Genomic DNA, 20,456 nt, shown 5'->3' with positions numbered 1-20,456 from the left:
AGGTTTGGGAATAAGGCGGGTAGATTGCTGGCCAAAGTGGCGCAAACGCAGAGGCCCAAGAAACTGGTAACCTCTATTCTCCCTAGGAGAGGCCCACGGATGCATAATATAGAGGGAATCACAGAAGCCTTCCACAAACATTTCACAGAGATGTATTCTAGGGGTGATAGCCCAGAGGAGCAATTAACCATTGACTACATAGTGGATTCTGGAATGCCTAAATTGACACAGACGGGGCGAGATTTGCTCTCCGCACCAATACAGGCCCAAGAGATTCAAAAGGTGCTCAAAAACCTTCCTCTGGGTTCCACCCCGGGTCCAGACGGATTTTCAGCTGAATATTATAAGATGTTGCCGATACAATTTTGTGGGCCATTGGTTGAGTACTATGAAGCGGTGGTGCAGAGGGGCTCCTTACTCCTGGAGAAAAATGAAGCAATGATAACACTAATCCCCAAACCGGGTAAACCAGAAGATCGAGTTGAGTCATACCGCCCATATCACTTATTAATGTAGATCTAAAAATATTGGCCCGAGTACTGGCGAACGGTTAGCACCCTTGGCTGAAGGAGTTGATAGGGGAACACCAAGTGGGCTTTATTAGGGGTAGACACTCAGGAATCAATGTGAGGAAGGTCCTTATGTCAATTGCCCAGAGTCAAGACACAAAGACTAGGATGCTGATGGCTAGTCTCGACGCAGAGAAAGCCTTTGATAAAGTTAATTGGGAATATCTTTTTCGGGTGCTAACACATGTGGGGGGGGATGGCTGGTTTTTAAAAGCAGTTAAAACTTTATATGAAGGCCCCTCGGCGAAGATTTTAGTAAATGGGGTCAAGTCTCCAAAACTTGAGATACAGGCGGGCACAAGGCAGGGATGCCCGTTATCCCCACTATTGTTTTTGATTTACTTAGAGCCACTGTTGCGCACGATTGCAGTGGACCCGGACATAGAAGGGGTTCAGTTCTCGGGGCAGGTGGTGAAGGTACTAGCCTTTGCGGACGATCTATTTTAACCTTGACAAAACCACAATCATCGTTACCGAGGCTGTTAATGACAATAGAGGAGTTTGGGTTCCACTCAGGGTTCACCTTGAATACCCAGAAATCTGTAGCCCTTCCCGCAGGCCCAGAATTAGTAACAGAATGGGAGGGAACGTTTCCACTGCAATGGGCGCAAGGGGCGGTGACATACTTGGGGGTCCAAATCCCGGCTGACCTTAAAACACTGTATGCGTTAAATATGGACAAAATGAAGGACAGAGTGGGGAAAACACTTCATAACTGGCAAGCACTGCCCATCTCATTAATGGGACGAGTGGCTCTCTACAACATGATCTTGTTTCCTACATGGATTTATGCTTTTCAAATGTTGCCAATGTACTTGAGTGGGAAAGATGAGAGATGGTTACATAAACAACTTAATAAATTCCTGTGGCAAGGCAAACGAGCGCGAATGTCCATCAAGCGAGTCATGCTTCCGCGAGATAAGGGAGGATTGGGCCTATTGGATTTGAGGCTCTTCTCAACAGCAAGCTCAATGCGACACCTCTCTGACTGGTTTCGGAGCAAAGAATACTTTACAAACACACAAACAGAGATACAATGGTTTCGACACCAGCACTTTGCCAGCTGGTTACATATGCCCTCAGACACCAAAAAGACTGTGGGGGCGGCGGCTCCAATCTTCAGACCCTTGCAAAAGACGTGGAGATGGCTGACAAAGCATTATGAGCTGAATACGGCGTCCTCACCATTATTGCCAATCAGGGGCAATCCTGCATTCCCTGTGGGGGACACATCCAAGGTATTCAAGAGCTGGGAGGACCATGGAGTTAGGTATCTGTTCCATGTGGTGACGGAGCAAGGTACGATAAAGCCATTCGAAGATTTGTGCACGGAATTCAAGCTGGACAAGAAAGATGCATTTGCATTTATGCAACTAAGACACTATATTCAGTCGCTTCCCAGTGCATCGCTTAGCGCGGGAAGTTGGGAGATATACAATACACTGTTGGGTCTGGATGATCAAACAAGGATACCACTTAAATGCTTTCACTGCCTTCTCCCGGGAACAGGTAAGAAATATGACTATGTTAAAGAAAGCGGGACAATGGTCGGCGAGATTTGGGAGTAACTGTTACAGCGGAACAGCTGGGAAATTGTGTGCAACGGACCTATAAGCTGACTGAGAACACGGTGCTGGCAAGAAACACAATTTAGGTTTATCCTGCGCCTTTATGTATCACCACGCAGGGCCTATAGAGCGACACTAAGAGACAATGATGACTGTGCAAAATGTGGGTTAGCGAATGCCCACCTAGGCCATATGTTTTGGTCGTTGCCAAAAGGTACATAAATTCTGGAAAAACCCTGGCAGAACAGGTGTCAGACATGTGGAAAGTAAGGGTACCACTCCCCGAGACAATTATTTCACAGATTTACAATACTAAGTCATAAACCGGCTGGCATGGAAACCTTTTTACAGAGGTCAGTCTTAATGGGGAAAAAGGTGATCTTGCAAGTTTGGCTGTCTGCTGAAAGTCCAACGATAGCACAGTGGAGAGCACTTATGATCCACATGTGTTCCCTAGAGCGGAGAAGACTTACAGACTTAGCTTCCCAAAAGGGAGATGACTACTGTAAGATATGGGCCCCATTTTGGGAGACTTTGACTGCAACGACAAAAAGTAGAATATTAAACTCTTGAAATAAGGGAAGGGAGGGAGGAGAGGGTGGGATAGAGGGAGGGGAGATATTAAAGGGGGGAAGAGGGGGAATACAAATGAAACACAGGGGAACAGTTTTGGTTGTAAGGAATGTTATCATATTGTAATTTACACGTATGTTCCGAGTTTCCTTGTGCACTGATGTGAATAAACAAGATTTAAAAATAAATTGAGCTCTTACTTGTTCAGCTATCTCCTGCCGTTTCTGGCTCCAAAATTTTCTGTTGTTCATTTGTTGATCCACAATATTCTTTCCACCAACAAGAAGCTTACTTTCCATGGCCTGGGAAAGACAGTTTCGAAAATAAACAGTTGATATCTAAATTTAGAAGCCAGGTGCAACATTATTCAAATAGTATAATGCCATAAATATTGTTCTTAGAACAGAGTGTATAAGAAAGACTAATTGTATTCAATGTGTATACAATTTGAAGTCTTATAGACTGCAGCTGCTTATTTGTGAATCCTGGGTAAAAAAAAAATTGGTTTGGACACCTATCCATAGGTACAGCAAAAATACAAGTAGCTAAACTGGGTGCCTACTTTACAGAAAGTGAAAGCTCATACCTGTAGAAGGTATTCTCCGAGGACAGCAGGCTGATTGTTCTCACAAATGGGTGACGTCCACGGCAGCCCCTCCGATCGGAGATCTTCACTAGCAACAGCGTTTGCTAGCCCTCGCGTGAGCGCATGCACTGTGCGCATTCGCGACCGTCTTCCCGCCCGAACGCGCTCGTGTTCGTCAGTCCAGTACATAGCAAAAGACAAGGGAAGAACACTCCAAAGGGGAGGCGGGCGAGTTGGTGAGAAACAATCAGCCTGCTGTCCTCGGAGAATACCTCTACAGTATGTAGCTTTCGCTTTCTCGAGGACAGCAGGCTGATTGTTCTCACGAATGGGGTATCCCTAGCCCCCAGGCTCACTCAAAACAACAAGCATTGGTCAATTGGGCCTTGCAACGGCGAGGACTTAACTGAGATTGACCTAACTTCTTCAACTAACTGAGAGTGCAGCCTGGAACAGAATAAAAATGGGCCTAGTGGGGGTGGAGTTGGATTCTAAACCCCGAACAGATTCTGCAGCACCGACTGCCCAAACCGACTGTCGCGTCGGGTATCTTGCTGAAGGCAGTAATGAGATGGGAATGTGTGGACAGATGGCCATGTCGCAGCCTTGCAAATCTCTTCAATAGTGGCTGACTTCAAGTGGGCCCCTGACGCTGCCATGGCTCTAACACTATGAGCCGTGACATGACCCTCAAGAGTCAGCCCAGTCTGGCATAAGCGAAGGAAATGCAATCTGCAACCAATTGGATATGGTGCGTTTCCCGACAGTCACTCCCCTTCTATTGGGATCAAAAGAAACAAACAATTGGGCGGACTGTCTCTGGGGCTGTGTCCGCTCCAGATAGAAGGCCAATGCTCGTTTGCAGTCCAATGTGTGCAGCTGGCGTTCAGCAGGGCGGGTATGAGGACGGGGAAAGAATGTTGGCAAGACAATTGACTAGTTCAGATGGAACTCCGACACCACCTTCGGCAAGAACCTAGGGTGAGTACGGAGGACTACTCTGTTATGATGAAATTTGGTATAAGGAGCATGAGCTACCAAGGCTTGAAGCTCACTGACTCTGCGAGCTGAGGTAACTGCCACCAAGAAAATGACCTTCCAGGTCAAGTACTTCAGATGGCATGAATTCAGTGGCTCGAAAGGAGGTTTCATCAGCTGGGTGAGAACGACTTTGAGATCCCATGACACTGTAGGAGGTTTGATGGGGGGCTTTGACAACAGCAAACCTCTCATGAAGCGAACTAAAGGCTGTCCCGAGATCGGCTTACCTTCCACACGGTAATGGTATGCACTAATCGCACTAAGATGAACTCTTACCGAGTTGGTCTTGAGACCAGACTCAGACAAGTGCAGAAGGTATTCAAGCAGGGTCTGTGTAGGACACGAGCGAGGATCTAGGGCCTTGCTGTCACACCAGACGGCAAACCTCCGCCATAGAAAGAAGTAACTCTTTTTAGTGGAATCTTTCCTGGAAGCAAGCAAGACCCGGGAGACACCCTCGGAGAGACCCAAGGAGGCAAAATCTGCGCTCTCAAAATCCAGGCCGTGAGAGCCAGAGACCGGAGGTTGGGATGCAGAAGCGCCCCCTCATTCTGAGTAATGAGGGTTGGAAAACACTCCAATCTCCACGGTTCTTCGGAGGACAACTCTAGAAGAAGAGGGAATCAGATCTGACGCGGCCAGAAAGGAGCGATCAGAATCATCGTGCCTCGGTCTTGCCTGAGTTTCAGCAAAGTCTTCCCCACCAAAGGTATGGGAGGATAAGCATACAGGAGGCCTTCCCCCCAATCCAGGAGAAAGGCATCCAACGCTAGTCTGCCGTGGGCCTGAAGTCTGGAACAGAACTGGGGGACCTTGTGGTTGGCTCGGGTAGCAAAGAGATCCACCAATGGGGTGCCCCACGCTTGGAAGATCTCGTGTACCACTTTGGAACTGAGCAACCACTCGTGAGGTTGCATGATCCTGCTCAATCTGTTGGCCAGACTGTTGTTTACACCTGCCAGATATGTGGCCTGAAGACACATGCCGTATTGGCGAGCCCAAAGCCACATTCTGACGGCCTCCTGAGAGGGCGAAATCCGGTGCCCCCTGCTTGTTGATGTAATACATGGCAACCTGGTTGTCTGTCTGAATTTGAATAATTTGTTGGGACAGCCGGTCCCTGAAAGCCCTTAGAGCGTTCCAGACCGCTCGTAACTCCAGGAGATTGATCTGTAGACCTTGTTCCTGGAGGGACCAACTCCCTTGGGTGTGAAGCCCATCGACATGAGCTCCCCATCCCAGGAGAGACGCATCCGTCGTCAGCACTTTTTGCGGCTGAGGAATTTGGAAGGGACGTCCCAGAGTCAAATTGGACCAAATTGTCCACCACTGCAGAGATTGAAGAAAACTGGTGGACAGCTGGACTACATCCTCTAGACCCCCAGCAGCTTGGTACCACTGGGAAGCTAGGGTCCATTGAGCTGATCTCACGTGAAGACGGGCCATGGGAGTCACATGTACTGTGGAGGCCATGTGGCCGAGCAATCTCAACATCTGCCGAGCTGTGATCTGCTGAGACGACCGCACCCAGGAAACAAGGGACAGAAGATTGTCGGCCCTCGCTTCCGGAAGGTAGGCACGAGCCATCTGAGAGTCCAGCAGAACTCCTATGAATTCGAGTTGCTGAACTGGAAGAAGATGGGACTTTGGATAATTTATCACAAATCCTAGTAGCTCCAGGAGTCGAATAGTCATCTGCATGGACTGTAGAGCTCCTGCCTCGGAGGTGTTCTTCACCAGCCAATCGTCGAGGTAAGGGAACACATGCACTCCCAGTCTGCGTAGAGACGCCACTACGACCACCAGGCATTTTGTGAACACTCTGGGCGCGGAGACAAGACCAAAGGGCAGCACACTATACTGAAAGTGCCATGTTCCCAGACGGAATCGAAGATACTGTCTGTGAGCTGACAGTATCGGGATATGAGTGTAAGCATCCTTTAAGTCCAGAGAGCATAGCCAATCAATTGCCTGAATCATGGGAAGAAGGGTGCCCAGGGAAAGCATCCTGAACTTTTCTCGGACCAGATATTTGTTCAGGGCCCTTAGGTCTAGGATGGGACGCATCCCCCCTGTTTTCTTTTCCACAAGGAAGTACCTGGAATAGAATCCCAGCCCTTCTTGCCCCGGTGGCACGGGCTCGACCGCATTGGCGCTGAGCAGGGCGGAGAGTTCTTCTGCAAGTACCTGCTTGTGCTGGAAGTTGAAGGACTGAGCTCCTGGTGGGCAATTTGGAGGCTTTGAAACGAAATTGAGGGAGTATCCTAGCCGGACTATTTGAAGAACCCACTGGTCGGAGGTTATGAGAGGCCACCTTTGGTGAAAAAATTTTAACCTCCCCCCGACCGGTAGATCGTCCGGCACGGACACTTTGATTGCGGCTATGCTGAGCTGGAGCCAGTCAAAAGCCCGTCACAAGCCCATCACTTGCGTTTGCTGGGGAGCTACAGGGGCCTGTTGAGGCGCACGCTGTTGACGAGAATGAGCACACTGGTGTTTAGCCTGGGCAGCAGGCTGGCGAGAGGGAGGATTGTACCTACATGTCGCGTTCTCAAGGGCCTTGGCATTCTGTCAGGTTCTCGAGGCAGGACTGGAGTTCGTGAGCCCTTGGGCCACTGCCGAGGAGTGGCAGCGGCAGGCAAGACCACCTCGAGACTGGAAACACAGAAGAGCAGTACTGGAACTCTGGACTGGAGTAGTACAAGGCAGGCAACTAGAACAGATGAGACAGGAACAGCTTCACCAGCACCTAGCCACCGTTCCTCCGGAGTTGAGCTCCGAAGTGCAGGCGGCCGGCAGGACTTGCAGGATAAGGCAGGAACAAGATCCAGAGGACCCACCCTGGGTCTGGGATACACGAGGGCGACAGGGCACGGAACTAGATTCAGACAGTGTGCTGCTGCACAGCCACTAGCAAGACCCAGAAGACAGACCAAGGAACACAAGGCATACAGAAGCTAGCAGGAGCAAGGAATGGGCAGCAACACACTAGGCAGAACGGGGATCCGGGAATACCCACAGGGTACACCCTCTAGCTAGGTGGAGACAGGATACAGGAATAATCACCCAGGAAATACACACTAGCCAGACAGATACAGGATTCAGGATATACCCACAGGATATACAAGCAGGGTAGGCACACAGGCTAGGCAAGGCAGGGTTCAGGGTAAAGAGAGCAAACCCGGAATAACAGGCCAAGGGTCTTGGGCAGGCAGCACAGCAAACAGAGTAACCAGGAAGAACAGGCCAAGGGTCTGAAGCCACAGCCGTTCCACACTCTGACTGGGGAACCCACAAAGGCTGAGGCTTTGCATACAGACAGAGAACAAACCCGGACAAAGGCTTCACCCCAACCCAGGGTAAGCCAGGAACAGAGGCTTCACCCCAACACAGGATAAGCCTGGAGCAGAGGCTTCACCCCAAACACAGGATAAGCCAGGAAGGACCCGCAGTCCACAGACAGAGGCTTCACCCCAACTCAGGGTAAGCCAGGAAGGACCGCAGTCCGCAGACAGTGGCAGGGAAGACCCCCCACGGAAGGACAACAGAGGCACAGACACAGAAAGAAGCTAGGCTGGAACCCAGAGAGAGGCTAAGCAGTAGTGCACCAGACACTTACTAACCTGACCTGGCCTAAAAGCATAACACTTTATGCAAAGGCCCAGACTGCAAGCACAGCACTTCCTTATGAAGGCTCTCACTGATGAGTCACCAGCAGCAGGACAGAAGCAGGAAGTACACTGACCCCAAAGAGAGGCTTGACACACATAGGAAGTGAGCCCACAGGAAAGAAAAGCAGGAGCCATCTTGGAAGCTGGCACAGAGCCGGTGGCAGCCATCTTAGATGCTGGCTCCCTAGAGAGGCATAGCGCACACAGGTGAGGTCTAGTGAAGCAATTAGCACAGAGACTAGAGACAAGACAAACACAGACAGAAGCCAGCAGAGCTGCTGACCCCCAGAAAGACGGTAAGGCTGAGGGTGGTCACGGCCACAGACGTGACACTACGCTTACTAGAAGAATAGGGAACAGTCCTCCTTCCCCCATAAAAACGTCTACCAGTTGAGGTAGATGCTGAAGGCGTCCGGTGGGAGAATACCACCTGTTCGACCTTTTCTCCAAAAATATTATCCCCCCAGCAAGAAGAGTCTGCTATCCGCTGCTGGAGCCTATTCTCCAGGTCTGTGGCGCGCAGCCATGGGAGTCTGCGCATCACCACACCTTGAGCAGCGGCCCTGGACGCGACATTAAAAGTATCGTAAACACCCCTGGCCAGGAATATACGACACACCTTCAGCTGACTGACCACCTGCTGAAAAGGCTTGGCTTGCTCAGAAGGGAGCTTGTCTACCAAGTCCGCCAACTGCCGCACATTGTTTCCGCATATGAATGCTCGTGTAGAGCTGGTAGGACTGGATTTTGGAAATGAGCATTGAAGAATGGTAAGGCCTTCCTCCCAAAAGAATCCAAGGTTCTAGAGTCTTTGCCCGGGGGCGCCGAAGCATACTCTCTAGAACTCTTGACCTTCTTAAGGGCCAGATCCACCACACCAGAGTCGTGAGGCAACTGAGTCCACATCAACTCCGGATACTGGGATTTGATCTTCTTGGGAATGTGGGGATTAGTTAGTGGCTTCGCCCAGTTCGCCAGCAATGTCTTCTTGAGGACATGATGCATGGGTACTGTGGACGATTCCTTAGGTGGCGAAGGATAGTCCAAAGCTCAAACATTTCAGCCCTTCGCTCATCCTCCGTAATCACAGGGAAGGGAATGGCCGTAGACATTTCCCTGACAAAGGCCGCGAAAGATAGACTCTCAGGAGGAGAAAGCTGTCTTTCAGGGGAGGGAGTGGGATCAGAAGGAAGACCGTCAGACTCCTCATCTGCTAAATATCTGATGTCTTCCTCTGCCTCCCACGAGGCCTCACCATCGGTGTCGGACACCAGTTCATGAACTTCTGTCCGAAGCTGTGCCCGCCTCGACTCCGAGGAACATGACCACGGGGGTGCGTCAAGAGGAAGACCCCGTACCAGCGGCGATGGAGCTCCCTCCATCGATGTCGTCGGGGAGTCCACCTGGGAGGCAGCCGATGTCGGTACAGGAGACCTCACCACGGACGAGGGCCCAGCCGTCGCCTCAGTCGTCAGTACCGGCAGCGCAACAGCTCTTCCAGGATCCCTGGAAGGATAGCCCTGAGCTCTCGTTCAGAGCGGCTGTCGATGAGAGAGGCAAGGAGTCCAGTACCGGCGACGAGCTGCGAATCTGTCCAGGACGCGGAGGTGTACCGGGCTGTCCACAGGGGAGCGCATCGACACCTCCTGTATGGAGGTTGAGCGGTCCTCCTGATGTAGACACTTGGGTGCCGGTGTCACCGGCGACCCAGAGCTCTCGGTACCGTGTCTGGAAGGCGACCGATGACGATGCTTCTTTGCCTTCGCACGAAGCACGTCACAGGTACCTCCCGGTACCGAAGAGGAGGACGTTGAATCCAAACGTCTCCTGTGGGCTGGGTCCGAAAGAGGTCGATCCCGGGGGGTCTGTACTGCAGGAGCCCTCGAGGCAGGCGGAGACCTACTTGAGGATTCACCGCTACCAGCAGGGGAATGGACAGCCCTCACGCTGCATTACGGAAGACGAAGCATCCTCCGACAACGTCGATACCACCGATGACCTCGGTATCGCAGACGCTGGATCACCGGCAGAACAGCTGGGTACCGCAGATGTCGACGCACCGGACGATGGACCTCAGTACCGAAGACGTCGAAGCACCGGACGAGGCCCTGAACAAAAGGTTTCACTGGGCCAATCTCGCCGCCTGAGTCCGCTTCTTCAAGAGAACACAGAGAGTACAGGCCTGGTGGCAATGCCCGGCCCCCAGACACTGAAGGCATGAAACGTGCCTATCAGTGAGGGAGATAGGCCGGCTGCACTGGGTGCACTTTTTGAAGCCCGCTGGCACGCTTCGAGGACATGGGCGGAAAAATCACGCTGGCGAAGTCAAAAATTCACGATGATGGCTAATGGCACCAAAAAAAGTAGAAAAAAACCCGTACGGGCAGCGAAAAAGGCCGCGCCTGACAACAAAAGAAAACTTATGGGGAAAAAAAACTCGAATAAGGGAATTTTTTTTTTTTTTTTTAACTAAGAGACAAACGACGGAAAAGAAGAATCCGGACCACTTCCGAACGGAAGAACGCGGCGAAAAAAAGACACGAGGGGTCTCCTTGGGGCGCAGACCGACCGAAAAAACAGCCATCCTGAGCCGCGGAAAAAAGAAGACTGACGAACACGAGCGCGTTTCGAGGCGGGGAAGACGGTCGCGCATGCACACGGTGCATGTGCATGCGAGGGCTAGCAAACGCTGTTGCTAGTGAAGATCTCCGATCAGAGGGGGCTACCGTGGACGTCACCCATTCGTGAGAACAAGCAGCCTGCTTGTCCTCGGAGAAAACCGGGTACATACATGATTTTAACACTTAGGCGTGACCACTCACAGAAAGCATAGAGCAAGTGTAAGTATTAGCACCTAAGTGTTGCAGATACCGACATAACTTATAGTATTCTATAAATTACATGAATAAAGTTTGAGCTCTGCACATATGCACCCCCTCCTTGCAAATACAAGCTATATAAAGTTAAAATGGTATTTGTAGAAAAGCACTTAGGTGGACTTTTGACATTTATGTGTGTATATGCACATGTACATGAGTAAACACCATTATTCTAAACATTTATGTATGTAGCTTTAGTGACTATGTTAATAGAATTACCCCATTAATGCATTTAAATCTAGATAATAATATCTGCTTAATCGGTTGAGTAGTTGAGGGATAGTGGAAGGTTTCTTTGTTGTACTGGGTCCAATATTGAACATGTTAAAAATACTATTGTGCTGTTTATATTGCTTTTCTTCATTTGTCTTTAATAAATTGTTTTTAAACATAAAATCTAGATATTAAAATCCCTGAGGCAGTAGATGCAATAGGCTGGCAGCATCAGAGGAGAAGAATGCCTTGGAGTTTCTATTTTATCTGTCTTTTAAAGCAAATGCAACAATATGAACAATCTGGATTTTAAAGTATAAAATATATAAATTTCTAAAACAAAAAGGATTTTCTGACTCATGACTGGTAATTGAGTCAGGTTTTCAGCCAGAGCAGTAAATTTCAGAGACAGAGATCATATTCCACATACCCACGCTTAGGAGTGAGGTTCAATACCATCATGATATTCACAAAATTACCTATTTGGAGATATTACCTTGAGTGCTGAGGCTCCTGTCTTATTTCACAAGAGGGAAAGACCTAAAAACTTTTTTGGTTTAATTTTTCAATGGGAAGTTCTGTTTAATATCTAAATTATGTACCCACTGAAATTTCCTAAGTCATTGAGGTTATTTGCCAAGTCTCAAAATACAGGAGTCAGGCAGGGATAACATCTGCAGATTTATGATGAATAAATATACCACATTTTCTCATTCATACCCATTAGATTTATGTGGTTTTGGTAAGTCCAGAAGGGTTATCTGACCAAAATCAACCTGGACAAGCCTTGGGATAGACAGAAGTGAATTAAAAAAAAAAAAACTAAATTATTAATACACAAGAAAAAAAAAGACACAATTTGACATTTAATTCCTTCTTCATCTCCTTTCATAATGCTCTCATAATACCTTGACTTTGGCTCCCAGCATTTCCATGGCTTCTTTTTCTCTCCTCAGGTCATCCATTTTCTTCTCTTTCTCTTTCAGCAGCCTCATCTTCTCTTCTGCTACTAGGCTATGATCCTCCACAATAGCTTTCTTCTCAATCTCTAATCTCTCCTGCTGTTCCCTCCAATAGTCTTCCTTATCCTCTATATCATCTTCACCTTCTTCTCCATCTCCATCTTCATCATCTTCTCCTCCTTCTCCACCAGGTCTCCTCCTTCCCCTTCTTCTCTTTTTGCCAACTGACCGTTTCTCAAGCTGTGCTTTTAGTCGAGCAATTTCTTCCTGGAATTCACGCAGCAAGGCATCTTTGGGGTCTTCATTCACTCTTGGTTTATTCTTGATATTTTTGGCACGGTTGGAGTAACGTAAGGTGGTCAGAGTCTCTTCTACATTATAGGAGGCAGGACCTATGTTAGCAACCATAACTGTCTTTGCATTACCCCCAAGAGAATCCTGAAGCAGCCTCGTAAGCTTGGAGTCTCGATAAGGAATGTGAGTGCTTTTACCATCTACCAAGGCTGATATAACATTACCCAGTGCTGAAAGGGAAAGGTTGATCTTCGTAGCTTCCTTCAATCTTTCACCTTGGGCTCCTGTCTTAGCCTGGCGTTCACTGCCTGCAAGATCTACCAGATTCAGTTTTCCTACACGAATGTGATTCTCCCCATCCAGTCCCAGTTCACTACACTCAATAGTGATCATAAAAATTGCATGAGAGCGTGAGCTGTGCTCATTCATGTTAGTAGCTCCAACAGAGCGGTTCTGGTTCCCCACATTCATTACATGCTCTATCTCTTTCACACTTTTCGTAACAAAGGAAGATAAATCCTTTACATACACTCCTGTATCCGGTCTTTCTTTCAGCTCTAAGCGCTTGGTCTGATCTTTAGATAGGAGGTCTCTGATTTCTTCCTGATAAATTTCCAGATAGGAAGCCCGAACTAAGTATTGCTGGTTCTGTGACCTTGAGATGTGTGTAAAGATATGTTCAAAAGAATTAGGTATAACTCCTCTTTTTTCTGGATCGCTTCGCAGTCCCTCCATTGTGTAGGTTTTACCAGTTCCTGTTTGCCCATATGCAAAGATAGTTCCATTAAAACCTTGCAGGACAGATTCTACTAATGGCCTAAAGGTCTCATCATAGAGTTCAAACTGCTTAGCATTCCAGTCATAAACAGCATCAAAAGTAAACATCTTGGGTAGCTCAGTAGAAGCTCCTCTTGGATTCCTCACAGCAACTTGACCCAACTTCACATCCACATCAACACTTTCTCATATCCAGCTAGCATCTCCTTCCCATTCATGGGCCGACATCGAACTACCACTCTCACAGACTCTGAGCTCTTTGACTTGGACATGGTGGTGATGAGAATCGGTGATTGTCCCACAGGTGATTACCTGTAAGGCCAGCAGTGTTACAAGTCTAGAAATAATAATAAAAAAAAAGTGTAATGAGAACAGGTATCAGATAGATAAGATCATGTTATAAATAATCAATACATACATGTACAATAAAAATATGCAATTATAAAATCCGATTTAAAATAATTAGCAATACCACTGATCTCTGAACAAAATTGTCTTGAGGAAGTTTTATAAAATGCAGCAATCATAAGTTGTTGGGCCAATAACCAAAACTGCACAAGTACCAATAAGGCCCTTAGGTAAATGCTCTGTAGAAGGGATATTAAACATCGTCTGTTGCAAAGGCTGAAGAGTACATTAAGACTGATGCATTCTTATAGAAGCTCTAGGTGAGATAGAACATTACATATTAAAATAGACATTTTGGAAAATATGGGAAAATTAGGTTCTTACCATGAATAATTTTCTTTCCATTAGTCATAGCAGATGAAGCCATTACGTATGGGTTGTGTCCATCAACCAGCAGGGGGAGATAGAGAGCACTCAACTTTTCACAGTGCCTCATGGCCAGCTAGCTCCACTGCCTCTTCAGTATTGAAGCTTCCAAAGCAGTATGGCAAACCGTAATGGGAATAACATGAACTTTCCTCACAACAAACGATGGCCCCTTAACAAGGGCATGAAATCAAAAAAGGAGGGAATAAACTCATCCTCCTGGAGGGAATAACTCATCCTCCACTTTGGTATAAACGGAGGGAATACTTGCATCCCCTGGAGGGAATAAACTCATCCTCCCAAAACATGAACTGGAGGGAATGAACTCATCCTCCTATAACTGTAACAGAATTCTGAAGGCTGTTTCTGACTCCCAAGGAAGGAATATAACTTCAGAAACAAGAACAGCACCTAAAATCAGAATCACTGCAAAACAGACAATCATACAGGGAGGGGCTCATGGCTTCATCTGCTATGACTAAATGGAAAGAAAATTATCATGGTAAGGAACCTAATTTTCCCTTTGTTTTGCTACTGTTTGGTTGACCTCGTTTTCGTCCTCCTTGGGCTATTCCATATGGAGGATTGAACGTACTAAGTTCATCCAGAAGATTCTGAATTGTTTTTCTTACTTCCATCGTCACCCAGTCCCATGGGGGTTCTGGTCTGGGCAGGCATCAACAGGCCGCAATTCGAAACTAATTCCCATAACTACTGCTTTCTGTCTTTCTGGATCTAAGTATATTCTGGGCCTTTATGTTTCCCACATATAGTCTATTAGAATCTATCAGTATTTTATGCACCAAATGAGTGTCTGGTGTGTGTTTAGTTTTGTTTAGTTAGTAAAATAAGGAATACTTGAAATAAAGACAGAAATAGATTTCAGATAGAAAGCTATTATTCTTACCAATGTTTCAATTCAGTACAGACATCGACAGATTCTGGGTTCAATAGCACAGCGCTCCGCCGTCTGAGAAGTGCTGAGGACGACTTCCCAAATTAAGCCAGAATCTCTCTTTCTTTTATACACTTACCTCTCCATAGAAGTCTATGTGAGGTACATTTTTGTCAGTTATTCTCAATTTCTGCGGTTATACTTTCGCGTCCTGCCATCTGTGCATTTGTACCCAGCTCCTTCCGTTCCATCTATTTCAACAGGTTGCCACATTTTCCGGTTATGTCCAACATGTTTTAGAACAAACTGTTTTTTTGCGGGTACTAACATATTTTTCTGTTGAGATACCAGTTTCACATAATGTTTTTGCAACACCCTCTCATCACAATATCTCTGATCTCTGTATCATTTTATACATTAATATAAAAAAATAAGCCCCATTTGAGAGCCACATTTTTTCCATTTTATCCATCCTTCTCTCATTACAGGTGCTATATTTTATTTGAACATTGTACCTGTTTGTGTTTATTGAATCATTGTTCAGACTGCTTTCTGCAGATTCTCAAATATTAATTCATTTGTTACTTGTTTGGCCTAATCAGTACCTTTTCAGATAGTTTTGGCTCTGTGGCTTTGTCCATCACAATTCCAGTGATAGATCTAAACCAGGCCATATATTAACATTCCCCTCTTCACCCTATCCCATAGGGTGACACCAGGGTTAATGTACCATGGTACCATCCATTCCAGAAGGTATCCTACAAGCCATCAAATTTTCTGTGTCTCAATGCAAACCGGTACAGTCTGAATTATTTGGTTTCAGCTTACCAACCTGGCACCACTTCAATTATTCTATCCTTCCTACTTATCTATATCTATGGTTATACAAAAACTTATAGTTACTATACTTCTACCCTTTAATATGCAGATTCTATCTTATTCTTATCTATTTCATCATTAATTCTTGGTTATATACTGATTATATCTTATCTTATAAAGCTTTATAGGTTATATTGTATCCCTGTGTGTGCTATTACCTGATTATACAGATGCAGACATCTCTCTAGTGTCTCTAGCAGTTGCATAGCGATTGGTCCTTCTCAAGGGAGATAGTCCCAATGTGGTCATCTCCTGTGTGTTGGGAAGGAGATTTTCGTACACGGCAATATTGTCCTGCTGTTGTCTTTTTCGTGAATTGCGGTTTCATTAAGCGTCTACTAAGCCTCTAGCACAAGGGATTATGCAACACCCTACTAGCACAAAAATTGCTACCACTATGATTATAGTTGTGGCTGCTGAAATGATAAATGTCTTCCATTTACCAAAAGCTTTATCCATCCAACCAGTCCAGGATGTATCAACGCCAGAGTTTTCTGCCAATTCTTGTGACAGTGAGGTTAAGCCTTCCAAAGCTCTGGTGATTGATCCATCTGGAGCTGTATTGTTGGGGATAAAGGTGCAACACTGTGTACCTATCTTTTGGCACACCCCGCCATCCGCTGCTAGAAGTTGGTCAAGAACTAATCTATTTTCCAACGTCATCCTGCTGGTGGCGTCTAATTGTGTTGCAATTCCTTTAACTGCGTCCCTAGTGTAGTTCACAAATCTCTGCTGGTTGTAATATATATAATTAATCCAGTCTACGTTCTTATTGATAGTAGCCCACCAAAAGAAGGTAGATTCGAATCCTGCAGCTATTTGGTTTCTGGCTTTGAACTCATCAGGGACCCCTCTTGGAACACCAATAGCATCTATATAGACCCGATCATCAAAAGATCCAGGCATTGCATTTCTCTTCACTCGTGAGGAAGAGCTGCTGGGAGGAGGGAGTAGGGATGCTATTATGATTGGAATTACCAATTTGACTAGGGCACATCTGCCTGTCCAACTGTTAGGAAGTGTATGGCGAATAGTACGGGTTCCACAGTACCACCATATGTCTGCTCTACCTTGTGAGAACTGGGTTAGGTTCAGATTTTTCAGAGTCCCATTTCCTAAGGTTGTATTACAATTGGTCAAATTTCCTAAAAACCGTGTATTTCTCACCCCATATCGTTCTATACATGTATGATATCTGGTAGCAGGATCTGGAATCCTGAATGCAGGTGGAACCCTCATCCGAGGGGGCAAGTAGGGGTGGTGCTTGTCAAGATGCTGACAAGACTGATTGACTTTTTCTTTTACCTGCAATAATTCTAACATACACCAAAATCCATCTGGATCATTTTGGAGATCTAAAGGGAAAGGAACTACCGTTGGTTCTGCTCTTGCATGGGAACAAAAATAACAATTAGAGACATTCAAGCTCTTTGTAGTATAATGTGCCCATTCGAGCCATAGGTTTGTTTCTCCAAATCCTGTTTCTAATGCTATTAAATCTTTGGAATTATTAATTGGCACGATCTGGTAGGGAATTTTTTCTTCTGGGATCTTTGTTGGCACCAAAGGATTTGGCGCTGTAGGTTGGGCTGGGGGTGGAATAATCTTGAACGTTCCAACCGGATCTCTACCTGTGGCATCAATTCCTATGGAATAAGTTCTGTATGTAGTGGCCGTTACTCCTCTGAAAGTGATAGCCACTTGGTTACATTTGGTCATTGGACAAAGGCCAGTCACTCGCAATTTCATGATAGAAATGCTCTTTTTGAGATCTGGAATCTCACTACCTGAGTAGGGGACCCACGAACCTGTATACCACCATACTTGTGCCCAACTTCCGCAATTGGAGAAGGGACACAGGTATACCTCAAAAGCAGACAAATACTGCTGTACCGGATGTTCCCCACACATAGTGTAAGAACATACATCAAGGGTTATTGTGGTTGTGTCCTTGGTAGTGGGTAATGTTATTTCGTAAGTGGTCGTGAATTGTTGCAGAAAACTTGCTAGATATTGTGTTCCTTGTATCATGGGCATGGTGAGCATACATAACAGGAGGAAGACTAAGGACTTCATGTTGGTAGTTTTCATGGTTAAATGTAAGATCTGGATTGTACCAAAGGTAATTGGCGGTTAATGAAAATGAGTAACACAATAAATCCTAGGGTCCTAACCAGAACTGTAATTGCTATAATTAATATTCCTAGGTATACCAAAGATTGATATATCATTAGGAAGAATTTGGGTTGGGTTGGTACATTCTAATAACTGGGTAGGGTGGGTAAATTCTAATAGCTCCTCTTTCAGGAGTGTCGGGGATAACAAAAAGACTGTATACTTCCAAAGGTCCCAATCCAACCTCTCTAATGAACACAAAGGGTATCCAATCAGTGCCCAGTACGGCGTATGTGATAATCCAGAAATCTACAACGTCACCAGTTTCTGGTCTTATTAGGAGGTCGTCGGTTTGTTCTATTTGTAAACCTAAAGTTCCTCCAAACAGGATCGCAGTGTCTGTAACCGTTCGGCTAGGACCTAGTGTCCAATTCTCAAACAAAGGTTCACACAATGTCAGATATCGGGTGAAGGGGTCCCAATTGGGATCGTCTTCTGGAGCAGGGTCCCAATGAGGATGTATTAACTCTCTTAGATCAAAAAGGTACTCTGGGGGTTCAGGGATTAAGTGTACACCTATACTAAAAGGCGATGGTGGGGGAGAATCAGGTGGAGAGGGCGGGTTATCTGGTAAATTCTGGGACATATATTGATGGTTACTTAAGGATGATGAGCTATCTGGGAGTTCGAGTGGCTGGGATGGTGGTGTTTGGAGTGGCTAAAGTAGTATTCGTGGGAGGAGGAGCGTCACTAGGAGGAACCAGAGAATAAGGAGGAGGGGTGGGTCGTAATTCAAGCAAGGTAATATTATCCTCAAAAGTAGTTGTAAGATTGGGGACAATATGGACCGAGCTACTGATATTATTGGGAACACCTGTAGAATGCAAAACAGGAGAATCAGTGAGGATAGGAGTAGTCGTAGAGGTTGCAATAGGCTCTGGAGGATTGCCAGTTGAAAAGTCTGTCGTGGCAGATGTATCTGCCCAGGGGGTGGGATGACTGGTGGCAATGGGAGTTATCTTTGAGGTCGTCTGGGGGGATCTGTATGCAAACAGGCGGGTAAATGCGGGGTATTGTTGGGGCTCTGTGTAGGCTGCTGTAGTAGGTGATGGAGCAGGAGTAGATGTAAGTACCGAAGTAGTTACAAGTACTGCTGGAGTAGTTGCAAGTACAGAAGTAGTTGCAAGTACTGCTGGGGTAGTTACAAGTACCGAGGTAGTTGCAAGTACCGTGGCGTTTCCGGCTGGCAAGGTAACGTTGCCAGTGGGAAAGGCAGTAAGTGTGATCCAAAGATCCAGGAGGGTACTGTCAGCAGTATAGGTAAACAGGGTAGTGAAAAACAAAACCAAACCTATACAAAGTAGGATGATGCACACGAGTCCAACAGCAAACAAATCGAGCAGATGGAAAGCAGAAGAAGAGGGTGTATTGATGTACACCGTCACTGCTGCTGAGACACGCTCGGACGTGGTGCTGGTTCCGTCCGTGTCGTCAGGAATGGTGTCGCCTTCCAAATAAGTGTCGTCGAAGTCGTTCGACCAATGGGAATTGGTTTCAGATACCTGCTCAGAGTTACACTTATCAACAGGGTAAAGTCCAATGTCCAGTGGGTCTGGTGGATCAGGTTCCTTGATATTGTCGAGGGCAGCAAGGTTCTCAGCAGTTGGTTCCCTGCGGAGACTCTTACCAGCGGGGGAGGGTGGTGGTATCAACACTTTCACAGGAGTGGTTGGAAAGGGTGGTATTGGAATAGGAACTTTATGTAGAGAAATAGTCTGTAAGGGAATGAGTTCTTCTGGAGTGAAAATCGGCGGAAATTGCTGTGGCATTTATCTGACTTGATTCGGGAAGTACAAATGTAGAATGTCAAGCAGCTCACAGATGTTGCTGTGCAGATTCTGTACTGTGGAAACCGCAACAGACTCTTGTTCTTCCGGATTCAATTGTCCTGCTAAGTTGCGGATTTGGGTGAGATCTTCTGCAAGGTTACGGATTCGGATGAGACGGATGTGAAGATCTACGTATGGAAGTGGGAGTGCTGGAACAGTTGGAGGAAGAGGTGAGGACGGCAACTCAAAAGCAGGTTCCAATACAGTGGTTGTTCAGATGGTGACTCTGGAGAATCAGCGAAGGTTTGGATGACAATGTCAGCCAGATCAAGGAGGTGGGATTCAGGAGATGGATGGTCTAAGTTGATTAAGTGGTTAAGTCTTTGGTCGAGTTGGTCAAGATGGTTCAAGAGTGTGGATGTGGGGTCGGTGGTCTTGGGCTCAGTGGTGGTGGAGATGGAGTTTGTGGTGGGACTGGTCTCTCCAGTGACTGTTGTGCTGGAAACATCAATGGAAACATCCAGGAGGCCTGATTGGGTATTCGGATAGGCGCGGATATCTTTCAGATGGACCCAGGATGTGTGGTCCTCAAGCTTAGCAGCTGTGGCTGACAGAGCTTCTATCTTGAAGGGCCCAACGTAGATGGGATCTCGCCAGGTCTTGTGCGTGTAATAACGCCGGTGCACTAGATCGCCCACTTTATAAGGGGGGGATCTATTGGCATCACAATCCCCTCTTCTGTCCGAAATGGCGCGTCTTCAAGAGCGTTCCGGTGGCGGAACCAATGTTTCAATTCAGTACAGACATCGGACAGATTCTGGGTTCAATAGC

At 46.7% G+C, this 20,456-nt stretch overlaps 1 protein-coding gene across 1 annotated transcript in view; it reads right to left on the bottom strand.

Annotated features, from left to right (window-relative positions):
- KIF3B (kinesin family member 3B) overlaps positions 1-20,456 on the bottom strand; it is a 313,913-nt gene that overhangs the window by 273,905 nt on the left and 19,552 nt on the right. The window contains 3 exon segments of the mRNA XM_030212076.1: positions 2,911-3,012; positions 12,009-13,315; positions 13,318-13,470. Coding sequence (XP_030067936.1) covers positions 2,911-3,012; positions 12,009-13,315; positions 13,318-13,405 — 1,497 coding nt within the window. The 5' untranslated portion in view covers positions 13,406-13,470.

Source organism: Microcaecilia unicolor, chromosome 8 (assembly GCF_901765095.1).
Source record: "Microcaecilia unicolor chromosome 8, aMicUni1.1, whole genome shotgun sequence".
NCBI classification, from domain to species: domain Eukaryota; kingdom Metazoa; phylum Chordata; class Amphibia; order Gymnophiona; family Siphonopidae; genus Microcaecilia; species Microcaecilia unicolor.
The sequence above is the reverse complement of the archived record's forward strand: the minus strand, read 5'-3'. Positions and strand labels throughout refer to the sequence as shown.